The 19,668-nt window shown below is 43.2% G+C and overlaps 1 protein-coding gene across 1 annotated transcript in view; it reads left to right on the top strand.

The window, feature by feature from the left end:
• Positions 1 to 936: 936 nt before the first annotated feature.
• The window catches only part of DHX15 (DEAH-box helicase 15), an 80,634-nt gene continuing 61,902 nt past the window's right edge, over positions 937 to 19,668 (top strand). Inside the window, exons 1-2 of the mRNA XM_053252656.1 lie at positions 937 to 1,121; positions 19,195 to 19,534. Coding sequence (XP_053108631.1) covers positions 1,051 to 1,121; positions 19,195 to 19,534 — 411 coding nt within the window. The 5' untranslated portion in view covers positions 937 to 1,050. The remainder of the gene's footprint in view (positions 1,122 to 19,194; positions 19,535 to 19,668) is intronic.

A 19,668-nucleotide genomic window follows, 5' to 3' on the forward strand; every position in this document is an offset into this window, starting at 1 on the left:
AGAGATGCAAGTTTGGGGCAGTATATAGCCTAAATAAATAAACACAAGTTTAATCTTTTTTGTTTTAGCCACTGCCACTTCTACCTTAACATGTACTCTCCAGACTTTATACCAGTCATAATGTTTTGTGTTACCATTTCATACATTACACTCAACAGCACACTTACCTTTACTATAGAATTAGCAGCTCCACAAAAGGGCTTGAGTTGAGTTTCATGCTGAGGCCATTAATTACAAACAGTGCTGTTGGGGGCCGTCTGATGCCCTTTACTGCAACTAGTTCTTCAGGTTTCATCCATCATTCTGAGCCATTGGTCTGCTACAGGTACGATATGACCTGAGATTGGATCAGTACTGCCCTGAGGTGGGTTGCACGAGCAACATCGTCACCCACTCCTTTGTTTGTTTACATATTTAAGAAAAGGGAAAACTAAGGGGGTGAGGAGAAAGGAGAGAAAAATAGAGGGAAAGTAATATGAGATAGACGTGGCAAAATAAAGTGGGTCTCGCGATTTTAGACTGGGATCAAAGGTGAGTTCTGGATCTGAAAAAAGGAGGAAATGGGATCTAGCCTATGAAAGCTCATCATAATAGCACGATAAATGTCTGTTTTAACATAGGACCCATATGTTTTATGTGTCTTAATTTTTTCTAATTGGGGTACGTACTGGAGTGTGTATTTGCTCGACGAATAAACCCCGAGCTGAGTCTGATACTGAGGACAAGAATTTAAAGTCTCCCAAAGCGGGGGGGTGGGAGAGCAGAAGTGTCGAGCCGGCTTTCTCCACTAAATCTTGCGCCTCAGGCTTCTTACTATTCTAAGCAAGAGAATTCAGGGGAGGAACGCATCGGCGGCGCGCCGGAACACCCGCGCTCTGGGAAAGGTTTCCTAGCCGAACCTTGATTGAGTTGCACCCTTTTTCCTCCTTCATCTTCTATGCTGGGAAGTGTTCCTCGCGGCCGCCGCCGCCGCCGCTTCCTTCCTGCCGCCATTTTAGTTGGTCTGTCTCTCCGCGGCCTTCCCGCGCCGCTGCCGCCACCATCACCATCATGTCCAAGCGCCACCGCCTCGACCTCGGGGACGATTACGGCTCTAACAAGAAGCGTGTCGCCCCTGACGGGTAAGGAGAAGCCGCTGGCGAGGAATCAAGGCGGAGGAAAGTGGAGGGACAGGCACATTGACCGCTTCCCTTCTCCCCACGCGCTGCCGAGCGCTTTCTTCTCTCTCTCCCCTCCCCCACCTCCGTCTTGTTGCTTTTCGGGGCTCGAGAAGTCGCGCAGGAAGGAGGGAGCGGACCGGGGTGCAACATGGACAGAGCGGGGCCCCTCGAGTCTAGAGGTTGAGAAGCTGTCGAGGCAGAGGAGCGCTCCCAGGCCTTTTCTGCACGCTCTCGCCGCTGCCGCCGCCGCCCCGCCGCCGGAGGAGGAGGGCGGCCAGCAGCCCGACGCGTCGGCGGCCTCTTTGTTTAGTATTCCTGGGGCTTAAGCCCCGCTTCGCCAAGTCTCTTACGGGGGACGCGGCATACACTCCAAGTGTTCCTATTTTCCAGGGGAAAGCCCCTATTTTGAATGTCCTGTTTCTCGTAAACTACTGCCCTTATTTTGTCTTTAGGGGAAAGTGGAGGGGGTGCCTTAAAAATTTCGTAAGGTGCACTTTTCTTCTTCCACGAGATTAGGGGGTCTTGACAAAACCGACTTGTGGCGCCTTAAAAATTTAAGCAATTTATTGTGACACGATTTTTTGTGGACCCGAGCCTGCCTTATTAGATGCATGAAACCATATACCCTGAGTAAAAGGGAAAGAGAAATATGTTTCTAATAAAGCGGGTTCAAAAGACTAAACACAATCTACAGCTGTTTTTGGACTACAATTCCCATAATCCCCAGCCATAGTGGCCAATAGCCAGGGATTATGGGAGTTGTAGGCCAACATCTGCAGGAGGGCTGAAGCTGAGCAGGCATGAAAAACATAAGAACCACGCAAAATCAAACCAAAAGTCCATATTGTGTGGCATCCTATTTCCCCACAATGACTAGTTGGATGCCTCCAGGAAGCCCACAAGCAGGGCATGAAGTCCACAGCCCTCCCCCATACTGCCAGCAACGAGTATTCAGTGATATGCTGCCTCTGATTATGAAGGTTCCTTTTAATCATAATTACCACTAGTTGCTGATTTATCCTCCATGAACCTATCTGTTCTCATTCCTCCTGTTGCTTTTTATTTAATTTGCAAACTTATAAGATGCCCTTCTGTACAAGGTTCCTAGGGATTTAGTATTAAGATACTAAAGTACAGTACAAGCCATCTAAGGTAGTGGCATCACATTGTCTTGTGACAATTCCCCCCCCCCCAATTCTATATATTATGTTTTTTGCGAAGAACTTTCTTTTGCTGTATCTTTTGCCAGTCAGTTTAAATTGGGTGACCCCATATTCTGGGATGGGGGGAGAGAGAATTTTTTCTTCCTGTCTCATAACTCCATAATATTTCTCTCTTGGTTGTCTTTTTCTAAACTAAAAAGGCCCAAATATGCTTTTTTCATAGGGAAAGTGCTTTAACCCCCTAATTAGTTTTGTCATCCTTTTCTTAAACCTTTTTAGCTCTGTGATCCCCTTTTTGAGATGGGATGATTAGAACTGTACACAGTATTCTAACTGAAATACTCCAAATATGGCAGCACTATAGACTTAGATAAAGGCATTACAATCCTGTCTGTTTAGTTTTTCAGTCCGTTTCCTAATAATTCTTAACATGGAATTTGCCTCTTTCATCACTGATGCAGGCTGGAATTGGCACACTGAACTATCCGCCATGACCCCAAGATCTTTGACCCAGACAGGCCTCCATCAGTTCAGACCATATAATTGTACCTGTGGTATTCTTAATTCCAATGTGCACCACGTTAAACTTACTGATGTTAAATCTCATGCCATTTTTTTGCCTATTCACCCAGTTCATATAGATCCTTTTGGAGCTCTTTGAAGTTCAGGTTTTTACTGTCCTGAATAATTTGGCACCATCCATAAACATAGCCACCTCACTACTTGCTCCTGACTCCAGATAATTTATGAACAAGTTATATAATACTGGTTTTAACACAGATCCTCAGGGGATCCTAGTGCTTACTTCTGTTGTAAGAACTGTCTGTCTGCTCCAACTCTCTGCTTTCTATTGTTTCGCCAGATTTACATACATAAGAGAACCCATCCCATGGTTGCTAAGTTTACTCAGGAGTCTTTGATGAGAAGGCTTGACAAAAGATTTTTGGAAGATCAAGTGTATTGTGTCTACTGGAGCACCCCTGTAAACATGCTTGTTGACGCTTTCAGTGAGGCAGGACTATAATGCTATAATGATTCTTTTCAATAAGGCTTCTGCACAGTACTGCGTGATCAGTTTTGCTGTTACAAAATAATATGGTAGGTGTAGGACCACCATATGTTAACTTGGAAATAAGTCTAACTGAAACTTCATTTTGCTTTTAGATAATGCTTTTGTTTCACAGCAGCCTTGGGGGGTAGACTTCTTTCTGTGTCACAAAAGGAGATCTGAAGAGAGTGGATTTGCGTGTGTGTGTTCCCTTCATTCATATAGATAGGAAGTAAAGGAAGCATTACTTTTGTGAGATTTTTACTCCCTCCCCACCCCACCCCGTGCTCTGTCTTGGTCCATAGTGGCATAGAGCCCAGCTATTTCATTCAGATGGGCTTTGCAATGTGCAAATAATAGGTGGATGGAAGGTCTCTGTTTCCTCCCCTCCCTGGCTCCATCTAATTTTATGGTGTTGACGAGTTACACTTTAAACATAGCTTTTCATTTGTGTTAATCACATACAAATAGTGGAATTGATATCCTGGAAGGGTTCAATTTCAGAACTGTGGGATTGGAGTAAAAGGACTGGAGTCTAACCCTCAGGAATTTTTCTCTCCAGTTGAAATGGTTAAAATAGCTTTCAGGAAAGGTGGAACTCCAAACTGAATATGCCCCGCTTTAGACATTTTTCCTCCCACTACAAATGTGTGCAGGTGTACTTCAGTTGCAGGGAATGCTGGCATCTTTCCTCAAGGCAGTACCTTGTATTGTGGGGAAACTGCATTTCCTGAGTCGCATGCATTTCCCCCCAGCTAGCTCTTCCGTTAACAACTTTAGTGCTATCTTGTTAGTGGTTGCAATCAGCACAACACTTGAGACGTTATTGGTAACAGAGCTGCTTTCTTCATATCAATTTATTTATTTATTTATTTATTTTTAAATTTATGTACCGCCTTTCATTAAAACCATCCCAAGGCGGTTTACAGCAAAATTTAAAAACAAGATTGTAAAAAAGACACAATTAACTAAAATTTTAAGCTAAAAATATAAAACCAATTCATACCCTATTAAACATTAAAAATATATACAGTATTTCGAGGCTGAGACTCCTCCACTATACTCTCTGTTCTTGGTTATACTTGTTATCTTTAAGCAAATGCCAGCAAAGATACTTCTGCTTGAAGTAGTGGAACTGCCATTTTATAGGTCTTTTTCTCCATTTGAACTTTAATATTATTTTGTAGTCTCTTCTCTCTCTTTCCAAAGCTGCAGTGTATATTTTCCTTTGAAGGTATTAGAGAGCAGGGCCAGCCCAGGTTTCTGTGGAACTTAAGGCAACAGACTTGGGGCCCCTTTTGCTCTGCTCCTCTGGCACTACATCTTTCTCATTTAATCACTCACTTTCTCTCTTTGGCCTGTCCTCCTTTAAACTAAAACAAGTCTTGTCCAAATGAGTCTTCTGTTTTCTGATGATACAAAAAGATAGCTCATAGCTTTAAAAATGCAACATTGCACTCTCATTGGACCACCTTAAAAAGATTTTAAAAAATAGTTACAATAAAAGGCATCCTCCTGTAACTCTGCACTATCAAAGAAAAAATACAAAATTTTGAGTTTCATTGGTCCTTTACATTTGTTTATTTAAAACGTAACTTGGAGATATAATGAAGTTAGCAGAACCAAGTCAAATGAATTTTTCCCCTCAGACTCTGACAAGTACAGTGTTCAGTGTGCAGCTTAACAGATCTCCAGTTAGGGATACTGGTACATATTAACTTGAGGATAATGGCTTCTGTGGTAGAGGGCATTGAGGCAAGGCTTAATTTCTGTGAGATTCAGCAGTGTTCCTTCATACCATCTGTGGCATCAACATGCTGTTCTCATTTTTCTCTTCTCTGAACTCTGATGAACTTTCAAGTCCTTCACTCAACAACACGTCATAGCTATGGTCTCTCTCATTAGAGTTCCAACCCCTTTTAAAAAAAAACCCCTTTTACATGCTTTCTGGCCTCTTTGCCTCTTTAAAATGTTTGATCCACTATCTTTTATATTTTAAATGATAACTTGAACCAATCCTCAGGGACTGGTTCCTAAGGACAAAATGTTGTCTCCCCGCCCCCCCTTAAGGTAAAATCTGATATCTTCAGCTCCCCTCACCAAAACGTGGCACGCTACTGTACTGAATAAGTAAAATTTTGAGCCAATGTAATGTTTGTAGAACTAAGGCTGCATCCTCTGTAGGGATGTGCATGAAGCATTTTGGTGCCTCTAATTCAAGAACATAGGAAGCTGCTGTATACTGAATCAGACTGTTGGTCTATCTAGCTCAGTATTGTCTACACAGACTGGCAGCAGCTTCTCCAAGGTTGCAGGCAGGAATCTCTTTCAGCCCTAGCTTGGAGAAGCCAGAGAGGGAACTTGAAACCTTCTGCTCTTCCCTGAACAGGCTCCATCCCCTGAGGAGAATATCTTACAGTGCTCACATGTGGTCTCCCATTCAAATGCAGCCAGGGTGGACCCTGCTTAGCTAGGGGGTCAAATCATGCTTGCTACCACAAGACCAGCTCTCCTGGTCGTCTTGTGGAGAAGATGTGCAGTAAAGCATTTCGTGCACATCCCTCATCCTGTGCCCACTTAACTGGGTTTTACTTTTGAGTAATATGCATAGGAACACACTGCAAATCCAAAAGTATATAGGATTTTATCAATTTTGGGAGTGGGGGTTGCTGTGCCTTAATAGCTGAATGTAAACCAGAAATTCAGCAGGTGGATTTCTTGTCATTAAATCTTTATGCTGGCAAAAGCTTCACCAGCTGAAATTCTGCTTCACATGCAGTTATTAAATAGTTAGAAACTCTGCCTGGAAAATAAATGGGAATCCTAAGTTTACTGGGAGAAGCTGAGAAGAAGCTACTTCTGCTTACACATCAAATGGAACCCAGTCATCCTCTCCCTAAGATCTGTCTTTCTGTCTCTTGGCCCATCTGCTGAAGTGATCTCTGGTTATTAGTGTAATTATTGTCCATAAAATTTTTAAGGTTCTTGCATTTGGGGCTGATACATGAAGGGCTGCTGGGAGAAAAAGATAATATATAAATTGGGGCTCATACACGAAGGGCTACCGGGAGAAAAAGAGAATATATAAAGCAGATTTGGAGCTTGGACATGGGGAGGTAGTGACGTCCTTCCCCAATCAGATTTTGTTTCCCACCTTCAATTTATGTTGTTGGGATGGTAGCTCTATATCATTTAATTTATTTTCCTTTCACCCTCTCTTCTTTAATGGGGTGGGTGGGTGGAGGGAAGTAAGATCTCTTCCCTCAATAAACAGAGTAGTCAGTCAAATAATTATAATACCACCTATTCCCTTAACTTGTTAGATTGAAGCTGTTTTAAAGACCTGCACAATCTCTGTACCGCTTGAAAAGGAGAACATGTCAAGAAATGTGGGTTTCCTGGAAAATTTTGAACTGGGAAATTTTCCCATGCATAATTTGCCCTCATTTGCATAAACTATATATATATTTTCTTTTTCTCATTCATATATATATATATCTATATCTATCTATATATATATATATATATATATTTATATTTATATTTATATTTATATTTATATTCTTTTTCTTTATTTACATTTATATATTCTATCTGATGCCCTAAATAGATTGTGATCTGATTTGACATGTTATATTTTTATACAGTTAAAAACATGGCCATATTAATTCTTTTACACTGTCTCAAAGGTTTTTTTAAAGTAGTTGAACTGAAATATTTGATGGGGTGTGATCAATAAAGACACTTCGTGTGCTTTAATGGTTATACTGAAACAAAATGAAACCTTTCTGTGAAATTTTTTTTATTGAAATACTCAATAAATCAATAAAATATATGCATCCTCTTACACACTTCCTAGGGATAATCATCCGAAAAACATTAATCACAACTTTGAAATTGCTGGACTTTACCTAATATTACTTTGTTAGTCATTCATTGTTATGAATGCATTTTATACAACAATGCTGCGCATCTAAACTACTTTGCTCATATGCAGCAGTGTGCCCACTGTGCACCACTGAAATAGGTCCCTGAGAGTCATATGATGCTCAGGGACCTATTTTGGTGACACAGTGGACTTCAGAGGAAAGGGGAGACTGGCAAAAACCACCTTTCCCCTGCTTAACTGATAGCACAGGTATAGTTGTGGAACTTGCACGGCTGCACATGTACAATGCTGAGCTGGATATCAGGGAACAAAATCTTAGAAATGGAATTTTTTCTGTGGGAAAATAAAATGTGGGAAAAATTTCTACCCTGAATTTCTGATCATGTCTGTCACACACAGCGAACCCACCAACAATGAAATGAACATCTAGCATGTCTGCTATGAGAATGCACCAATGCTTTGACCCCAGCCCAGTTTCTTTCCCAGTATCATGAAATGCATGCCTCCTGATTGGAAAGGATCAGTCAAACAAAACATAAAGATCGGAGGAGCAATGGGAGGTTATATCAGAAGTTAATCTGGGAAGCAGAGGAAGCATAGGTAGACTTGGATGCAGTGTGCACTGAGGGCTCTTTACAGTATGACTTCCTTGGTGAATTAGAGGAGAAAGGGGAGAATATTCTCCAGTTTGACAGCAGCTGAGGCTGGAGAGGGGAAGATATTGGAAAAGCTGCCAATGCCTTGGTTAGCAAATGCATGTGTGTGTACATAGCAGGCAGCTACATCCTGTAGCCACACTGCATAGTTGGCTAGTTGAGCCTCTGCTACTGTCCAACTGAGGTGGGAAAAGGCAGTCGACACTGGAGTGATCCAGTCACCACAAACAAACTGCTTCACTAGCACTAGCCTGTTGAAATGTAGTGCCAAAAAAACAACAACAAAAAAGCCAGCAGGCATGCATCTGAGCACTGTAAGATATTCCCCTTAGGAGATGGGGCCAGTTGGGGACGAGCATCTGCATGCTTGTATGCAGAAGGTTCCAAGTCTCTCCTGCCGCCCCCCCCCCCCCCCGCATCTCCAGATAGGGTTGAGAGGGACTCTGCCTGCAACCTTGGAGAAGCCGCTGCCGGTCAGTGTAGACAATATTGAGCTAGATGGGTCAATGGTCTGACTCAATATAAGGCAGCTTCCTATGTTCATGGGCATGCATACTGGCATTGGATAACATCCAGTCTCATTAGTCATGAATGAGCACAGTTGAAATCAGTGAAACAACTTTGTCATGACTTTTGTTTGTTTAATATAGTGTTATCCCAGCCCTCCAGTATATGACTACTTTTGGTGACCTGCTTAAGTCCCATAAATTTCAGTGGAACTTAGGCATGACTAATTTAGTCTGGATGTTGCCCACTGATTTGAGCCCACATGTGAGCTGGTGATGGCAGCAGAGGCAACTGTATAGTTTAGCAGAGTCCCCCATGCATGCACATGCACCAGTGAAGCCAGGTAGTGACAGGTTGGTCTGGGTGGTAGGGCAGGGTTAATGATTACCTGAGGGTGTTGCCGAGTCGCTGACCATGCATTTGTGGACTGGGAAGTATGAGAAAGCAACAGCAGTGGAGCGACTCTTGGCCAAGAGAGTTGCTGTCGCCATGAATATGTGGGCACCGGGTCCTTTCACCCTTGGGTGACTGAGTCTTAACTTTAAAAAAAATAAAGTCTTGCCAATTCGATTTCCATGCTTTTGGAAGCAAATGTGACAAAGCTTTTGTTGTATCTCTTTCCTCATCTGCATAATCTGCAATATTATATGGATAAAATCTGATAATCATCCGAGTCTTAACTTTTTAGAATGCTCGAGTTCTCTTGAAAACAACTGTACTAACTTGCTACAGTAAAAATACTAATGGGATATATCTCTGAAATGGTTCACGAGGTGTTTAAGATTTGAGTTTGGATTAAAACCTTTGATTAATCCACTTGTTGATTACAGTTTGTCCATGTTTTGAATTCAGCCTTTGAAACATGCACAACTGGCAAGGCTGGAAATGTTTGTTTGTTTTTATTTATTTATTTAAAATATTTATACCCCGCCCCTCCAGTGCACTACTGTTTGGGGCGGCCCACAACAATAAGATAGACACAAGATACAATAAAAGTAATAAAATTAACTAAATTAAACAAAGGTTGTCAAATTAAAAACCACAATCATTATTAGGTACAAATTAAAACTGAAAATTATAAAAAGCTAAAGAACCTACCAGGTATAGCAAAACAAAACAAACAAAAAGGTGTTCTGGGTATCTGGCAATCCTAGAGCTGTACCATTGCAGTGCCTGCTTGTGTGCTTTATGCCTCCTCTCTAAACTTTGTATCCTTGTTCCTGTTTAAAGATGCCTGCAGTCTGTTACATTTTTATCGCTCTGTCTAAGGAGTTCAGGGTGGCACATGGCAAATTCTTGCAACAGAAAGCCATCAGAAGAAATTAGATAATAGATGTGGAGAGGGCAAAAGCTCAGGAGTTGCATGTTGGTGTATGTTTGCCCATAACTGAGAGGTGTGTGCATATGTAACCTTGACTTGTGTAGGACTGGGGACTTGTGTCCTACTGAGTCATTGCTACTAGATGGCACCATAACGCTATAAAAAAGGACATTTGAGAATATATCTGAAAATGCTAAAATAATTTGTGAGCATCCGTGTCCCCTATACCAGGGATTCCCAGATGATCAACTCCCATAATCCTCAGACAGAGGCCATTGCATCTGGGGTTGTAGGTAGTTGTGGTCAACATGAATCCCTGCTGCAGGGAACGCTGGTGAGCAGCTGATGAGTCAATTGACTGGTTTCCCAACCCTGATTGTTGGGAATCAGGGGATTTTCAACCAGGGGTATGCAAACCCCTGGGGGTGCTATAAATTCTTGTGGAGGGTACATGAAGCTCAGGGCTGGATAAAGTGGGGCATAGACGGCATGAGCCCTGGGTCCCCCTGTTAGTAATGGGCCCTCCTGCTGCCCATCTACTTCCCAAATGGGGTGCACATGAGTAAATTACTTTGTATTGAGCCATTGACTAGCCCACAGAACAATTTATTGGGTGGCTAACAAAGTTTATGATGATGATGATGATGTCTAGCAGCCTCTCATAACTGTAACATTTAAGTTTGTGTGTGTCTATCTGTGTATCTGTCATGCCTGAGCTGAATCTTTGCGATAGAGTGGTACATTGTTAAAAATGGCTAAAAACCTCTGTAATCGATTATAAAAAGAAAGTCTAGTAGTTAGCTATCTGCGTGGTTGGCCAAGACATATTACAGCTTTGAGACCATTGCTTTCCGGGCCTACAACTCAGTCTGTGCTGGGATGTGTAGGTTTGAGGGATGGATGGGCTAGCATTTTTCTGGTAGCCCTTAGATTTGTGAACAATTTTGTAATTATCTCTCAAGACTGTTGTTATATTGGCTATTTTGAGTTAGGTCCTTAACTTATGCTTTGGATAGCGTTTTGGACGGATGAATCATCAGTAGTCCTACATCTTTGCCCATTTCAGTTGTATGCTTCTATGCCATATCTTCTGACTTCTATGCCAGAAGCTATTTTCAGGGTGGTTGTTTTTTTAATGGTTGCTAGCTCTCTTAATCATAATGTTTCTTATACTGTAACACAACCCCTGATAGACTGTGGTGTTCCACTGTGATTAGTTGTCAGCTAATTCTTGTTCATGAAACCACTAAAGATTTTCTCCTACCCATAGTTCTTTGATTTCAGACAATTTAAACAAATCTATTGCCCAGTTAAACAGGACACATCTATCTATCCTATCTATCACATTTATATACCACCTAATATGTGTATCCGTAGATGGTGCACACAATCTAAAACATAAGAAATCTAAAACAGAATAAAAACAATTAAAACAGATTCCCAGAATAAAAACAATTTTAGTTGATCAAAAGTCTTAAAATAGATTAACCTGTTGGTTAAATGTTGCAGCCCTAATTAAAAAAAAAACTTCTCTTGGTTGCTGTCTTTTATGGGGGCACTGCCATATGTAGTACACACCATTGGTCTTCAATTGCAGTGTTGTGTAACTGGCCACCTTCATATTTTTGACTACTTTTTTTTTTAAGTAAAGGAGGCCCTGTTTGGAAAGATGGGATTCAAACTGTCCAAGATCTAAAAATGCCGAAAACTACCAGTGTACACAATGGTGATCTTGCGATTGGTAGAATATGATGGAGTTCCTCTGTTGCTATTGATAATGTGCGTCCTTGGTATGGTGTATATACCCCAGATAGGCATTAACAAACTTGGGCTGCTGTAGTCCAACAAGACTGACCAAGTGTGAGTGGAGTATGCACCATAGAAATGTTTCAAGAACCCTATGCCCTATATAGGGGTTTGATTGCTGATTCATTATTGTCTGGGGGTAGAGTTTCTTGATAGGGATGTGCATGGCTCCGAACTGGTCCGGTTTGGCACGGGGGGGGGGTTGTAGCTTTAAGGGCGGGGGGGTAGTACTTCCCCCCCCCCCGGTGCTGTGGTTTTTGTAAAAGTTTCTGGTGTAGCAGCGTTCCTCCCTGCCGCCCCTGCCCCCGTCGTTAGCCTGCCAGAGCTTAAGTACGTTACACGCATGTGCCTGTTCCGGCATGCGTGCGCATTCGTTGCCGCCACGTGCGCACTCCATATACGTCACACGTCGACGTGTGTGAGTGAGTGCGCGGAGTGAGTGCGTGGCGGTGGCGAGTGCGCACGCGCGCCGGAACGGGCACATGCATGTAACGTACTTAAGCTCTGGCAGGCTAACGACGGGGGCAGGGGCGGCAGGGAGGAACGCTGCCACCCCAGAAACTTTTACAAAAACCACAGCGCCAGAGGGGGAAGAGCGGCGGGGGGGTAAGTACTACCCCCCGCCCTTAAAGCTACAAACCCCCTCCGTGCCGAGCTGCCGGACTGGCTCGGATCCGGACCGGTTCGGAGGCCTCCAGCATGGCTTCCGAACCGGTTTGGGCACATCCCTATTTCTTGATACATTTCCATGTGAAAGGGGTTCCCTGAAGCTAGTAGGTTTAAAACTTGATTATTGATAGCTATTATTGATACCCAGTGCACTTCTTGCTTCAAATATTGGGCTTTTCTGCACTGCGCTATGTGTATCTCAGACCAGAAAAGAAATCAGATGATCTAGTTTTAGTTCTACTTAGTTGATGACTCAGGTTACTATTTTGAAAATGAAGAGTGACATCTTTCCTTGGCTGGCGTTTATCTTGGTCCATATATAGTACATATAGAATATCATATTGTGTGTATATATAGAGGTAGTCTGGAAGGAATAGAAACATGAGACTGTATTTCCACTAAGTATAAGGGAAAGTCAAAACTACCTTCTGTATTTCAGCAAGACTAGTGTAAAGTGAGATCATAATTTCGTAAATGCCAAGTCTCTATCAATATTTTTTCAAACATTGCTAAAATGTGTTAGTTTGCAAAACTGTTATCCCTTTAAGACTTATTTATTTATGTATTTATTTATCATATTTATATAAAGCCTGATATTGTATCTTTAAATGGTGCACACAATTTAAAACACAACAAATATAAAACAGTAAAAAACAATTTCTCGGAATAAAGTAGTTAAAACATTTTATGGGATAAAAACAAACAGTTTTAACATTAATTTCAGTTAAAATCCTGAGAAAACAGGTGTATCTTTCTAAAAGCAGATGGAGATAGAGATGGTCTTATTTTGACAAGGAGCATATTTCAAAGTCCTGGGGCAGCCACAGAGAAAGAACAGTCCCTAGTTGCCACCAGACAAGCCAGTGGCAACCGTAACCGGACCTCTCCAGATTATCTTAATAAGCGACAGGGTTCATGACAAAGAAGTTGCTCTCTTAAGTATCCTGGACTCAAGCTGTTAAGGGCTTTATAGCACTTTGTATTTTGCTTGAAAACATATTGGTATCCAGTGCAGTTCTTTTAAAATCAGTGTTAAATGGTCCCTTTGGGTAGTCTCCTGAGACGAGTCTGGCCACAACATTCTGTACCAATTGTAGTTTCCAGACTATTTACAAATGCAGCCCCTTGTAGAGTGCATTACAGTAGTCAAGCCTGGAGGTTACCAGCATATGCATCACTGTTTTATGGTCAGTTACTTCCAGAAGTGGGTGTAGCTGATGTTTCCACCAAAGCTGATGATAAAGCAGTCCTGGCCACTGCCTCAACCTGAGAAACCAGAGAGTGTTTCAGATCCAGGAGCACTCCCAAGCTATGTACCTGATCTTTCAGGGGGAGTGTAACCTCCTTCAGAACAGACAGATGCAAACCATCTCTTGGGTCTTGCCCCCCCCCCCCAGTCAGTACCTCAGTCTTATTTGGATTCAATTTCAGTTTGTTATCCCTCATCTAGCTTTGTTATCCCTCACCCTAGACTAGCCCATTACTGCCTCAAGGCAGGCATTTAGCAATAGCAGTAGCACTTACATTTATATACCGCTCTATAGCTGGAAGCTCTCTAAGCGGTTTACAATGATTTAGCATATTGCCCCCCAACATTCTGGGTACTCATTTTACCGACCTCGGAAGGATGGAAGGCTGAGTCAACCTTGAGCCCTTGGTCAGGATCGAACTTGCAACCTTCTGGTTACAGGGCGGCAGTTTTACCACTGTGCCACCAGGAGCTCTTATTTAGGGAAGTATGCAATTTCCTGATAGGGTTGATATGGAGAAATAGATCTGCGTGTCAACAGCGTATTGATAACACCTTACACCAAATCTCCTGATGATTTCTGCCAGCAGTTAAAGAGCATTTGAGACTGTATGAGGTCTTGTGGAACTCCATACTTTAGTTCTTGCTTTGTAGAGCAAAAGTCTCCAAGCAACACCACCCGGAATCTACCAGAGAGGTAGGAACAGAACCACTATAAAACAGTGCCACCAAATCCCACCTCCCTCAGGTGACCCAGAAGGATACCATGGGTGATGGTATCGAAAGCTTCTGAGAAATCCAAAAGAGTTGCACTTCCTCAGTCGTTCATCCATCAGGCTGACCAAGGCAGTCTCTACCCCATAGCCCACTTGAAAGCCGGTTTGAAATGGGTCTAGATAATCTTTATCTTCCGAAACTGCCTTGAGCTGAGAGGCTACCACCCATTCATGAAATATTAGAAACGGTCTGTAATTAGCTAACTGAGGGATCCAGTCAGATTTCTTCAAATAAGGTCTAATAATAAAACCTCTTTGAACTAGGAAGCATCCTGCCCTCCCTCAGAGAAGCATTTATAATATTTACAAGACCCTCTCTGATAATATGATTACCAGATGAAGTAAGCTAGTTTGGGCAGGGGTCAAGATAACAGGCTGTAGGATGTACAGTGCGAAGCAGTTTGACCACATCCTCAAGAATCACAAACTGGAAGTGATACAATCTAATCCTATTAGAAGAGTTGCTGGACACCTCCACAGTAGACTCTGCAGCAATTATGGAATCCAGTTTGGCCTGAGTACGAGGGATTTTATCCACAAAAACGATGAAGACATCACAGCAAGCGACTAATGGTTCCAACTTCAAATTCAAGTGGGAAGGGGCAGATACTAGCCCCCTCACAACACTAGACTACTCTGCTGGATGCAATGTAGGAGGCAATATTTGAGGAAGCAATGCAGGCAGAAAAGAATCACTTCTTTGCCACCCACGCTTCCAGAGCACGGATCTTCAAATGTGCTCTGTATTGTGATCTGTCGGATTCATATGGAGTCTTTCTCCACTTGCAGTCTAGTTGTCCACCTTGCCACTTCAGCTCCTGTAGTTCTTCCAAATACCATGGGGCTGATTTTGAAGCAGGTCAGAGAGGACGCTTAGGACACTTAGGATCAATTGTGTCTACTTCTCTAGTGAGTTCATTATTTCATGTTTGCACCAGAGCATTGACAGAATCACTAGCAAAGCCAACTCTAAACCCTTTGATGACTTTTTGAAATCCTATTGGATCCAGTAATCTTCTTGGGTGTACCAACCCAATAGGTTCTTCACCCCTGCAGAATTGGGTTGTGATTGCAAGTCCTACCTTAACCAGATTGTGGTCTGTCCATGACAATGGGGAGATGACAGAAGTCTCTACCCTCCCTGAAACACCTCCCTGATCAGAGCAAAAGACCAAATTGAGCGAGTTACCAGAATCATGTATTGTTCCAGAGACCACTTAGAATAGGCCATATTCGTAATAGCCTCTGTGAACTGAGCGGCTCCTGACAACCTGGTTCCGAAATGAACATTGAAGCCCCCCACCAACAACAACCTGGGCAATTTCAATGCCAACTCCACAAGTTAGGGACTCTGGGCCGTGGGGTGATGGCTAGCCCATTAGACATCCCAGTCTATCCTTGGTCTTTAGGCTTATGTACACACCTTCAGTATAGGCCAATTCCCTGACAGGGATCCTGGTAGGGAGATGGTATTCTTATAGACCACAGACACCCTACCTCCCTGCCCACGTCGTCTCACCAGCTTCACCCACAGAGTAATCCACTGGGAGAAGCTGGGACCAAACTGGACCACTAGCCTCTCCTGACCTGGTCTCCATAATGCATACCAGATCAGTTCCTTCATCCATAATACTGATCTCATGGGTGATCTTAGACTTATTTTGGACCGATCTGGCATTACAGAGTGATACGGTGAGGTTCTGTGGGTAAGTTTTTCCCCCGCCTACTCCGTTCTGTGTTCTGGGTGCGTAGTTAGAGTTAGGTTGGCCACAATGGCAGTAACAGTGCGGGCGGGGTGGTAATTTGAGGGTTAGAATATCGGTGAGCACCCTTGGATATGTAAAAGGGTGAATGGTTAATCGCTCCTTTGTGGCCTGTGCAGCACGGGGAAAATGATTGCCATGAAACCTGCTTCAGGACTTCTCCAACCTTTGGGCTGTGTGGTCCGGGGTGGACGAATACCTAGAAGTATCCAGATCCTCTCTTACAGAAGGGGGGGGGTGGCTTTGAAGGAATTGAGTGGGGCGTACCTGCCCATTCCCGAGCCAGGGTGTGTCGCCCAGTAGGGTGATGGGTAGGACTTTAGAGTTCTGACCTGCTTCTATTGGCCCACACTGTTCTCTAAGGGTGATTAATCACCTGGTGTTCCAGTCTGCCATGCCTGTGTAATAGTTAATAAAGTTGTGGCCCTTTTCATCCATATTAACTCTACGTGTCTTCTTGAGCTGAGGTCTGGGGACAATGTTTAATTCTTGTTTTAAAATGTTTTTAAATTGTTAATTGTGTTATTGTTTTTAATTTGTTTTAGCTTTTCATTGTTTTACAACTTTGTTTTAATTGTAAACCGCCCTGAGCCATTTTTGGAAGGGCGGTATATAAATCAAATAAATAAATAAATGAGTGGAACTGCTCTCTAAAGTCCGAGTGGTAGGCCTGCTGGAAGGGGAAATGGCAATTTAATTTCTAAATTCCCTTACCCGTAACGACCTGCTGACCTGCCAGCACCATATTTTCATCGATTTTCCATCACCACTGGAATAGCTTCCCCAGATGCATCCCCTGCCTCCCCTTCTCTGAACAATCTAAGAAAGATACCTGCACCACGCTTAACCAATTACTAGGCAGTAATAATACTTAAATGGAGCATCGGGAAAACACTTGACTAACAAGCTGAAGGGTGCCAGTTCATATCCCCACTGCTATTGTATTGGGCAGCAGCTATATAGGAAGATGCTGAAAGGCATCATCTCGTACTGTGTGGGAGGAGGCAATGGTAAACCCCTCCTGTATACTACCAAAGAAAAACACAGGGCTCTAAGGGGGCCAGGAGTCAAAATCGACTTGACAGCACACTTTACCTTACCTTTTAATAATACTGTAGTCAGGAGTCTTCCTTTTAGGAGTCCAAAACAATAAGTTTGGCCCCAGCCTCTGTCCCACACCCGAAGGTTGCCACCAAGGCCAGCCGCTTTTGCCTAAAACCAGACCTCTTTAAATGGAGGGCAATGTGCAGAGGCTTCTTTCTCTTGCTGTACTGAGTGCACAGCAGCACACCAGGTTACAAAGCAGCAACTCAAGTCTTCTACTCCTTCTGATGGGTGATTCAAGCACATTGATTGCCCTCTCATTTACAGTGCACTGAAGTGTTATTGGCTTAAATTGTGCTGTTGTGCTCTACTATAAAGACAATTTTCTGTTCATGGTGGTTTTGCAGCTTTGTTTTAGAAGCATTGTCCATCTGTTCATCTTGTGTATGTCTCATTGCAATAAGGAATTGGGGTTGCTGGGGAATTCCATCTGGAGAGGGGTTTTGGCCAGACCTCTTATAGGTTTCTGGGGAACTTGACAGGATCTATTGTTCTGCCCGGTTTTGGAGGGTCCTCCAAAACACATCTATCTATCTATCTATCTATCTATCTATCTATCTATCTATTTATTTATTTATTTATTTATACATTTATATCCTGCTCTTCCTCCAAGGAGCCCAGAGCGGTGTACTACATACCTGAGTTTCTCCTCACAACAACCCTGTGAAGTAGGTTAGGCTGAAGGAGAAGTGACTGGCCCACAGTCACCCAGCTAGTATCGCGGCTGAATGGGGGTTTGAACTTGGGTCTCCCCGGTTCTAGTCCAGCACTCTAACCACTACACCACGCTGGCTCTCAAAATCTAGATGTTGATGTGTGCTAGTGATATCATTGGGATCCTACCCACTGCAGAAAGACCCTTCAGGGTGAAGGGTGTGTGTGTTACAGAAGGCCCCCAGGGTAGCTCTCTGGATGGAGCTACTGATGTCAAGGATCCCATCTATTATCCACAGAATGTTTCTTGAGGGTTTCACCCATCCTTTGAAGAAGAATGGATTAAAAACTGCAGCCACAGTTGTAGCTGCGACTTGATTGCATAATGTGATTCTGCCCTAATAATAATAATAATAATAATAATAATAATAATAATAATAAATAATTCGATTTCTATACCGCCCTTCCAAAAATGGCTCAGGGCGGTTTACAAAGAGAAATAACAAACAAATAAGATGGCTCCCTGTCCCCAAAGGGATCACATTCTAAAAAGAAACATAAGACACACACCAGCAACAGTCACTGGAGGTCCTGTGCTGGGGGTGGATAGGGCCAGTTACTCTCCCCCTGCTAAATAAAGAGAATCACCACGGTAAAAGGTGCCTCTTTGCCCAGTTAGCAGGGGATAGTAGCTAAGGTATGCCTGCTTGGAGTAGACAATTCATACTTGCTATGGAACACAGTTGCTGCTAGGGATGTGCATGAACCTGTTCGGAGGCCCTTTTATGGGGCACTGAACAGGTTTGAACACCCAGCAGTTCAGCCGGTTCGAAGGCAGGGTGGTGTAACTTTAAGGGCGGGGAGTGTGCACTCTCCCCCCCCCGCACATTTCCCCAGTCGGCAGTCTCTGTAAAACCGGTCCTGCGGGGAGGCAGCATACCTCCCTGCCACCCTGTCCTCTCCTCAGACTGGAAGTAACCCATGCACATGTGTGCGGGTTACTTCTGGTCACTTCTGATCTGAGCAGAGGATGGGGCTGCAGGGAGGTACGCTGCCACCCTGCCAGACTGACTTTACAGAGAGCGCTTGTGGGGAGAACGCGGCGGGGGGGGGACTGCACCCTCCCCCACCCCTAAAGGCCCCCCCCATGCTGGTTCCGTGAACTTCCCTAGTTGCCACATGCCAGCTGGGGCAGCACTTGAGCCATGGCTGTCTAGGCTTCTAAACCGCTTCCCATTCTGTGAATTTCTTCGCCTATCTCCACAATATGGCAAGGGGAAATTACCTAACATGCTAGCATAAAAATTACTTGAAAATTATTTGAGATAAGTTAATTTTTTAAAATCTATATTTGCAGTAAGGAACTTTTTGTGTTTCTATTTCAATGCTGTACTTTTCATCTTCATCATCATCCTTTAAAATCATTTAGGAATCGGGATCGTGAACGGGATCGTGATGACCGCTCCAAAGACCGTGACCGGGATAGAGATAGAGATCGTGAAAGGGAAAGAGAGAAGGAAAAGGATTTACGCCCTTCAACCAATTCTGCACTCATTGCCGGCGTTGGGTTGCCACCTTTAAAGCCAGCTGTACTTCCGCAGGGTATTAATCCATTTACAAACCTACCACATACTCCTCGTTATTATGAAATCTTAAAGAAACGGCTTCAGCTCCCCGTCTGGGAATATAAGGAGAGGTTTACTGATATCCTGATCAGACACCAGTCTTTTGTACTTGTTGGTGAGACAGGTTCTGGTAAAACAACACAGGTGAGTTCTTTTTCTGTCTTTGTGATTGATTTGTAAAGATTTTATGCTGGATGGTATGTGTTAACTATTCTGTAAGATTCTGTGAAATTATTCAGTGTTGCAATATTTCAGTGTCTTTAAAAAAAATTCATTGT

Source organism: Hemicordylus capensis, chromosome 5, assembly GCF_027244095.1.
Source record: "Hemicordylus capensis ecotype Gifberg chromosome 5, rHemCap1.1.pri, whole genome shotgun sequence".
NCBI lineage: Eukaryota > Metazoa > Chordata > Lepidosauria > Squamata > Cordylidae > Hemicordylus > Hemicordylus capensis.